Source organism: Trachypithecus francoisi, unplaced genomic scaffold, assembly GCF_009764315.1.
Source record: "Trachypithecus francoisi isolate TF-2019V2 unplaced genomic scaffold, Tfra_2.0 Contig00236, whole genome shotgun sequence".
NCBI classification, from domain to species: domain Eukaryota; kingdom Metazoa; phylum Chordata; class Mammalia; order Primates; family Cercopithecidae; genus Trachypithecus; species Trachypithecus francoisi.
Genome location: NW_022680519.1, coordinates 188,567 through 197,481, shown reverse-complemented (window position 1 = coordinate 197,481; position 8,915 = coordinate 188,567). Strand labels below are relative to the sequence as shown.

Genomic DNA, 8,915 nt, shown 5'->3' with positions numbered 1-8,915 from the left:
TCTCAAAGTGCTGGGATTACAGGCGTGAGCCACCGTGCCCAGCCCATCTTTTCGGTTTTAAAATCAAGCATTGCTTGAAAATAATCCTTTTTTCACTTTTTTTTTGCTTATTTTTTTTTCTTTTTATCTTGTTTTATTATTATTATTATTATTTTTTTTTTTTTTTTTTTTTTTTTTTGAGAGAGTCTCTCTCTGTTGCCCAGGCTGGAGGGCAATGCTGCGATCTCACCTCACTGCAACCTCCAACTCCCGGGTTCAAGCAATTCTCTTGCCTCAGCCTCCCGAGTAGCTCGGATTACAGGTGTGCAACCCCATGCCCGGCTAATTTTTGTATTTTCAGTAGAGACAGGGTTTCACCATGTTGGCCAGGCTGGTCTCGAGCTCTTGGGCTCAAGTGATCGGCCCACCTCATCCTCCCAAAGTGCGGGAATTACAGGCATGAGCCACTGTGCCTGGCCTTTTTACTTTTTTGTTTGTTTGTTTGTTTACTTAAAAAATATTTTTTCTCTTTTATCTTATCTTTATTATTTCTTATTTACTTCATTTACCACTAAACAAATAACTTATTTAAAAACAATTTTTTTTTTTGAGGCCGGGTCTTGCTCTGTCACTCAGGCTGGAGTGACACTGCAGCTTCAACCTCCCAGGATCAATCTTTCCACCTCAGCCTCCTGAGTAGCTGGGACTAGAGACACATGCCACCGTGCCTGGCTAATTGTTTTATTATTTGTAGAGACAGGGTCTTGCTATGATGCCCGGGCTGGTCTCGAAGTCCTGGGCTCAAGCGATCCTCCTGCCTCAACCTTCCCAAGTGCTAGGATTACAGGCATGAACCACAATGCCCAGCCTAATTTTTTTATTTTTGAAGAGACAGCATCTCACTTTGCTGCCCAGGCTGCTCTGAAACTCCTGGCCTCAAGCAATCTTCCTGCCTCGTCCTCCCAAAGCGCTGGGATTACAGGCATGAGCCACCATGCCAGGCTGGATATGATCATATTATAGCAAGCACCCTGTGTAACAGCATAGGCAGTCACTTAAAAACCTAAGGATACTGGCAGAGTGTGGTGGCTCACGCCTGCAATCCCAGCACTTCAGGAGGCCAAAGAGGACAGATCACTTGGGCTCAGGACTTTGAGACCAGCCTGGGCCACATAGCGAAACCCTGTCTCTACAAAAAATAAAACAAAATAAAAACCTAAGGAAACTGACCACTGGATTGGTAGACGTGGGCGTGGCTTTGAGACTCCCCCATGCTGCGATGTGGGGGGAGTGTGTGCTCGCTCTGTCTGTCCTGACTCTCTCTGATCCTCTGACACGGGAAAAAAAACTCGAAGTCAATCATTCCCAGCTCAAAGCCTTGTGGGTGTGCTCTCTGCCTTCACGCTTGCTTCCTTTGGAAGGGAACCTTCCTCTTCTTGATCGGGGGTTCAGGCGGGAACCCAGGAGCAGAGGTGAGTCCTGTGAAGGTTCGTTTGTGCTGGAATGGGACTCCAGCCCCAGGCACGAGGTAGTGTGGTGAACAAAGAGCTCCCCGTTCCCTTTTCTGTCTCTGAATAATTGCCCAGTTTGTTTTTATAAAGCAGAAACGTACCAGTGACTTACAGGCCTAGGAATGTAGCTCTGTCCTGGAGAAGGGGGATTTGTTTTCTCATCTGCAGGAGAGGCCTTGGGCAGGCCCCAGGCTCTGGGTCACCTCAATGTCACAGCTTCCAAAATTAAACTCATTCAAGGCTTTTATCACCATCTCTTTATTTATTTAACGTTTTTCTCCAAGAAAAAATTTCATCTTTTTACTTATAAATACATAACATTGCGGGAGAAAGAAAAATTAGGTCGAGCACGGTGGCTAAAATCTGTAATCCCAGCACTTTGGGAGGTCGAAGGGGGTGGATGGCTTGAGCCCAGGAGTTTGAGACCAGCCTGTGCAAAAGAGGAAATCCCGCCTCTACTTTAAAAAAAAAAAAAAAAAAATCAATAACCAGGCATAGTGGCATGTGCCTGTAGTTTCAGCTACTTGGGAGGCTGAGGTGGGAGGATCGCTTGAGCCCAAGAATTTGAGGCTGCAGTGAACTATGATCGCACCACTGCTCTCCAGCCTAGCGACCCTATCTCAAAAAAAAAAAAAAAAAAAGAGGAAAAGAAAAATTAGAAAAAGAACACTTTAACTAAATCTCCACACCCAGCGATAAACCACTGCTGGGCAGGATTGCTGCAACCATCTTCCCCTATTTTGTGGTGGTTTGGACTTTTCTCATGACATTTGCACAGTATTTTGCTTTTATTCAGTTTTCTGACCATCGGCAGTGTGGCATTGTAGGTCAGAAAGCAAAGCTGAGGGTGTGAAAATGCTCATTTTGGTTTTCTCTCCATGTACAATGTTGAATCAATCTCTTTCCCGGTGGAGGTGCTATTAGGTTGGTGAAAAGTAATTGTGTCTTTTGCTATTGCTTTTCGAATATAAGAATTGTGTGTGCTCTCTAGGGTAAAACAACTAACAAACAAAAAAACCTCACGAGCAGGGCGTACACCTTATCCCTTCCTTCTGTGCTCCAAACAAAGCACAAATGATATCTGAGGTCTTTTTCTCTTCAACAGACAGAAAATTACTGGAGATGTTCCGTGTTAGACATCTATCAATAATGTAAGAAGCACACTGGTTCGGTCTGGAAAGGCGGGACAACTTGAAGCAAAGGCAGGAGGACTGTCAGCAGGGAGGGAGCTTCCGGGTCACAGACAGGGTGAGAGAGGAAATTTGAGTTTCTGATGAGCCTTTCCAAAGGAGGCGATCAGATACGCGTCATCTCAGTGAGCAGAGGGGTGACTTTGACTAGAATGGGAGGCAGAGGCCTTAGGCAGTTCCCAGCTTGACTTTTACCTTTAGCTTAGTGACTTGCGAGCCTCGAGATTTATTTTCCTTTCACAAAGCTCATTGTCTTTCTCAGAAGACTGGTTTTGTCCCTGAATCCTGCAAGGAGCAAACACCCCTCCCAGCATCCCCTAAAAGGCGATGAGGGGAAATCCCTCAACCAATGGCTTCTCTCCCACTCACACCCTGGGGTTTTGCAGCCCTGCGGACCTTGCCCACCCCTCCTCTCTGCCCTCCCCGCTCCCACACCAGCTGTGTCTATCCTTGGTCAGGTTTCACCGGGACAGCCACCACGGCCACTTCTAGGCTCTCAGTGCCTGCTGGCTCCAGTGTGTCCTCACTCACTGGCCGCTCAGCCCTTCTAAAAGTGGCCAGGTCACTCCCCTGGTTACTCAGAGGCAGAAACCCAACACATCTGCATGCTCCTGTCTCTTATCTTTTAGGCATGCCCACATCCACTCAACGAAAAGAAGCGACTCTGTAGAATATTTGAAGAGATTTATTCTGAGCCAAATAGGAATGATCATGACCCATGACACTGTCCTCAGGGCGTCCTGAGAACATGTGCCCAAAGTGATCGGGGTGCAGCTTGGTTATATACATTTTAGGGAGGCATGAGACAGCAATCAAATACATTTAAGAAATACAGTGGTTTGGTCCAGAAAGGTAGAACAAGTCAAAGCCAGGGGACTTCCAGCTTATACACAGATTTAAACATTTCCTGGTTGACAATTGGTTGAGTTCGTCTAAAGACCTGGGATCCTAGGAGGCTGAGGCAGGAGAATCACTTGAACCCGGGAGGCGGAGCTTGCAGTGAGCCAAGATAGCGCCATTGCACTCCAGCCTGGGCAACAGAGCGAGACTCCGTCTCAAAAAAGAAAAAAAACAAACAAACAAACCTGGGATCCCTAGAAAAGAAATGTTCAGGTTAAGATAAAAGATTGTGGAGACCAAGGTTCTTCTGGAGTCTTGTAGTGGCTGCCCTTAGAGACACTAGATGACACTATTCAGACCTTTAAAAGGTGCTAGAGTCTTAGTTAATCTTTTCAGGATTGGAAAGGTCTGGAAGAAAAAGATGTGAATCTCTATGTGGATAGAAATTATTTACATCTTTACAGATGCAAATTTTTCCCCACAAAGGGCAACTTTACAGGGCCGTTCCAAGATATGGCAAAGAAACATGTTTTTGGGTAAAATGTTTTGATTTTCTTATCTGTCCCATGTTATGCCAGAGTCAGATTGGAAAGTAAGTCACGATATATAGTTAAATGAAACCCTGCTGATGAGAATTTATGGTTTGTAGGGCACGACTCTCCAGACCCCTTAGATAGGAATTCGGGCAAGATAAAAAGAAAAATCCGAGCTTTGTCCTCAGTCCCATGCACAAGCCACACGGGGTGAGACCACTGCAGTACCCTGAAGGGGACCTCTTGCTGCCTGCAACTCTAATTGTTATCTTCCATCTCATTCCTTTCCTGCTCTCCACCCTGGGCTCCCCACCCTGGGCTCCCCACCCTGGGCTCTCCACCCTGGGCTCTCCCTCACTTTTTGGAGAGACTGAGGGGCCGCCCTTCTGTGCTTTGGGGTCGCCCATTTCCCTCCGTGGACAGAACATTTCCAAGTGTGGGCAATGGTCGCCCCGTCTTCCTGCAGCACCTGCCCCTAGCAAAGAAGGCGAATGCGTCTCTCCTTCATGCAGCACTCAGTGCCTGCAGAGTCGTCTAGGCCTTTTTCCTTCACACTGACACTCCCAGTTCTGTTTTCAAGTCTGCACCTCCTGGGCTCAAGCAATCCTCCCACTGCCGCCTCCCAAAGTGCTGGGATTACAGGCATGAGCCACCACGCCCAGCCTCTCATTGTATTTCTGATCTTCATGCCCTCTACTCAGATTCTTTTGTGTATCATCCACGCTTTGATCTTTCCCCGCTTCCCCCTTCCAAATCAGGAATCTCTCTGCGTTTCTGGACATTAGCAATCACCCTGGCCCTGGGCTCAGGAAGCAGAAGACAAAAGAAGCTGCTTCCGGACACTGGATTCTCTCCTCACTTTGCGATCTTCTGCCCTGACCACGTCACTCATGGGCTATGAAAGCTGGTAAAGGGGATGGAGACCCTATGACCACTTTCTTCCTCTTTCTCTGAAGACTCCATCTGGCTGTGTATTGAAACATGCTTTACATTCTTAACATAGTATTAAACATTTTCGAAGCCTTTTCACTCAGGAAGAGCATTCCTTTATGACATTTTGGTCATTGTTTTAAGATATTTTTGCTATTGATATCATGAACGGGAATCAAAATTCCCCTTTCTAATTACTGTTTTATTTATGATCGGTTCAATTTCTGCTGTCAGTGTGATTGTGGACATCTTTATGTCTTACAGGAAGCAGAGATACAGACAACATGCTGCATCTGCACCATTCTTGGTAAGATACAATTATATGCACTCATTAGTAGTCCTTTCTTTCTTTCTTTCTCTTTCTTTCTTTCTTTCTTTCTTTCTTTCTTTCTTTCTTTCTTTCTTTCTCTCCTTCCTTCCTTCTTTCCTTTTCTTCTTCTTGTTTTTTCCTTTCTTATATAGAGACAGGGTCTCACCATGTTGCCCAAGCTGGTCTTGAACACCTGGGCTCAGGCGATGCTACCGCCTTGGCCTCCCAACGTGCTTGGATAATGGGCATGAGCCACCATGCCTGACCACTTCTGGATCTCTTGATGGTGCTTTCTCAGAATGCACTGATAGTGATTGATCCTGCATCTGGAGAATGAAGCATGAGACCCGCGATTGAAGGATCAAATTAATTTCTTTATACTTTTCAGTGGTTTCTAAAATGTTTACAATGAACATGTGTTGGTTTCGTAATAATTTCATATATAAGCAAAACTATGGGATAAATATAACTTTAGAAAGTTACATTCTAAGTGGATAGTTTGGGAAGCAAACAAGTGCATACGACAGCATAATTCAGGTTTCACCATGCAATCCTGAACCTGAGTGTACAGTCTGTTTGTTTCTTGGATGTCCATTTTGAAAACATGGAATTTCAGAGAATAAACTGCTGCAGAGACCTAAAAAAAAAAAAAAAAATAGATGTGCTCCATGCTCCCTTAATTTGATGTTGTCCCAGGCAGCCTCGGAGGGAATTGTATTTAATTCTTTGCAAATCAGGTGGGCATCAACCTCTACCATCGGCCAGGTGTCTGGTTTTCCAGGGAAAATCAGGGTTTCCCCTACTGCAAACCTCTTGGAGACTCAGATTACATCTTTACTGCATCCCACTGGGGACTGGGACACTATGGCCCTGCTGTCCACATACATTCCCAGGGTGGCATCGATGAAAGAGGCAGCAATGATAGTGACAGGCTGTATGTCACCAAGCCCTGTGGAAATGCTCCCTCAGGGTACGCAACTACCAGGGCTTTCTCCTCCAGGCTAGAACCTCCTTCACCTCCAAACCGTCTTCTCCTCAGATACCAGTGGGCTAAAGAAGTCAGTCCTGGGTATTTTCATCTGCGTGCTACGATACACAGAGGGTTTTCACAGACTCAGAAGTAGCAGCTCACTCTGGTCGCACCTTGCCCCAAGCTTGCGTCTCTTCCTTGCTCTGCTGGGTGGTCCAACCCCTAACCCCAGCCCCCATTCCCTATATTCAACACAATTTCCTTAAGGAAGAACAATGAAGAAGAGGCAACGGAGAAGGGACAATAGCTGTTCTGGGGACCCGATCCATCCAAGAAACCATGACTAAGGCAGGCTTTCTGTCTGTTTCTGCTTTTTATGGTTGCTGTTGCTGTAGTTTTGAGACAGCTTTGCTCTGTTGCCCTGCAGTGCTGCGATCTCAGCTCCCTGGAGCCTCAACCTCCCAGGCTCAAGCAATCCTCCCACCTCAGCCTTTGCAGTAGTTGGGACTACAGGCACATGCCACCACGCCCAGCTAAGTTTTGTATTTCTTGTACAGATGAGTTTTCACCATGTTGCGCAGGCTGGTCTTGAACTCCTGTGCTAAAGCAATCCACCCGCTGCGGCCTCACAAGATACTGAGCTTACAGGAGTGAGCCACTGCACCCCACCAGGGCTTTCTGTTAATCATGAGTTAAAACAATAGACTTTAGAGCATCTAAAAAAAAACACTTAAAGGTCAAATAAAGTCATCAACAGTATCAGTTCATTGTAACCAGAGAAAAACAATCAAATGCCTAAGAGATGTCCTCAAAGCTATTCTGAAATGTGATGGTAATATCAATACCTCTTAAAATAGTGATGCCAACTTCCCCCATACACAAGTTCTGCAAGCGAGATGGCCAGAAGCGTGATGCAGTCTCTGTCAGGTTGTGTTTCAGGAGCTGGCTGGCCGGGATGCTCGCTGTGCTGCTAGCTTTGGCGCCATCAGCTTCCAGCAACATTTCCACCTCCCGACCGAACATCCTTCTTCTGATGGCAGACGACCTCGGCATCGGGGACATTGGCTGCTATGGCAACAACACCATGAGGCAAGGGACAGAGAATGACTCACCTGGTGCCCCCAGTGCAGACAGCAGAAGAAAGAGAAGCCACTGAAAATGCATATAACCCTTGATCTTGGCAGTTCACACTTCAGGAGCTCTGCACTCCTGCGTTTGCTAACACTCCCTAATGTTACTTTCTTCCCACGCCAGCACTACCTCAATCCATCCTACACATGACTGCTCATTTCATTTTTATTTCTATTTTTTTATTTATTTTTCTCTGAAATAAAGTCTTGCTCTGTGGTCCAGGCTGGATTGCACTGGTACAATCACAGCTCACTGCAGCCTCGACCTCCCAGGTTCAAGTGATCCTCCTGCCTCAGCCTCCCGAGTAATTCTGGACTGCAGGTGCCCACGACCATGCTTGGGTAATTTTTAAATTTCTTATGGAGATGGAGTTTTGCCATGTTGCCCAGGCTGGTCTCCAACTTCTGGGCTCAAGTGATCCACACGCCTCAGCCTCCCAAAGTGCTGGTATTGCAGATGTAAGCCACCATACCTGGCCTCATTTCTTTTCTTTTTTTTTTTTTTGACAGAGTCTCACTGTGTTGCCCAGGCTGGAGTGCAGTGGCGCAATCTCGGCTCACTACACCCTCCACCTTCAGGATTCCAGTGATTCTTCTGCCTCACTCTCCAGAGTAGCTGGGATTACAGGCGCCCGCCACCATGCCTGGATAATTTTTGTATTTTCAGTAGAGACAGGGTTTTGCCATATTGGCCAGGCTAGTCTTGAACTCCTCGCCTCAAGTGATCCACCCGCTTCAGCCTCCCAAAGTGCTGGGACTACAGGTGTGAGCCACTGTGCCCGCCTCGTTTCATTTTTTAAATACGATTTTATCCACCAGTACATAATGGACAATACTTTAGAAATGCTATCAGCGGGCATGACTGTAATCCCAGCCCTTTGGGAGGCTGAGGCAGGAGGATCACTGAAGGCCAGGAGTTCAAGACCAGCCTGGGAAACAGTGAAATCCTACCTCTACAAAATATAAACATTAAATTTTTTTTTTTTTTTTTTTTTTTTTTTGAGACGGAGTCTCGCTCTGTCACCCAGGCTGGAGTGTAGTGGCACGATCTTGGCTCACTGCCAGCTCCATCTCCGGGTTCATGCCATTCTCCTGCCTCAGCCTCCCGAGTAGCTGGGACTACAGGTGCCCACCACCATGCGCCGCTAATTTTTTTGTATTTTTAGTAGAGATGTGGTTTCACCGTGTTAGCCAGGCTGGTCTCGATCTCCTGACCTCGTGATCCGCCCGCCTCAGCCTCCCAAAGTGCTGGGATTACAGGCGTGAGTCACCACTCCCAGCACATTTTAATTTTTTTAATTAAAAAAAAATTAGCCAGGCATGGTGGATGCACCTGTAATCCTAGCTATTCAAGAGGGTGAGGTGTGGGAGGATCACTTGAGCCCAGGAGTTTGAGGTTGCAGTGAGCTGTGATCAGACCACTGCGCTCTGGGCAGCAGAGTGAGACCCTGTTTCAAAAAAACAAACAGGCTGACCATGGTGGCTCACGCCTGTAATCCCAGCACTTTGGGAGGCGAAGGCA

General features: G+C 46.7%; 1 protein-coding gene across 1 annotated transcript in view; it reads left to right on the top strand.

Moving 5' to 3' along the window:
- Window positions 1-1,357: 1,357 nt before the first annotated feature.
- The window catches only part of ARSL (arylsulfatase L), a 28,587-nt gene continuing 21,029 nt past the window's right edge, over window positions 1,358-8,915 (top strand). Inside the window, 3 exon segments of the mRNA XM_033206632.1 lie at window positions 1,358-1,451; window positions 5,248-5,290; window positions 7,191-7,352. Of these exon segments, the coding sequence (XP_033062523.1) occupies window positions 5,268-5,290; window positions 7,191-7,352 (185 nt within the window). The 5' untranslated portion in view covers window positions 1,358-1,451; window positions 5,248-5,267.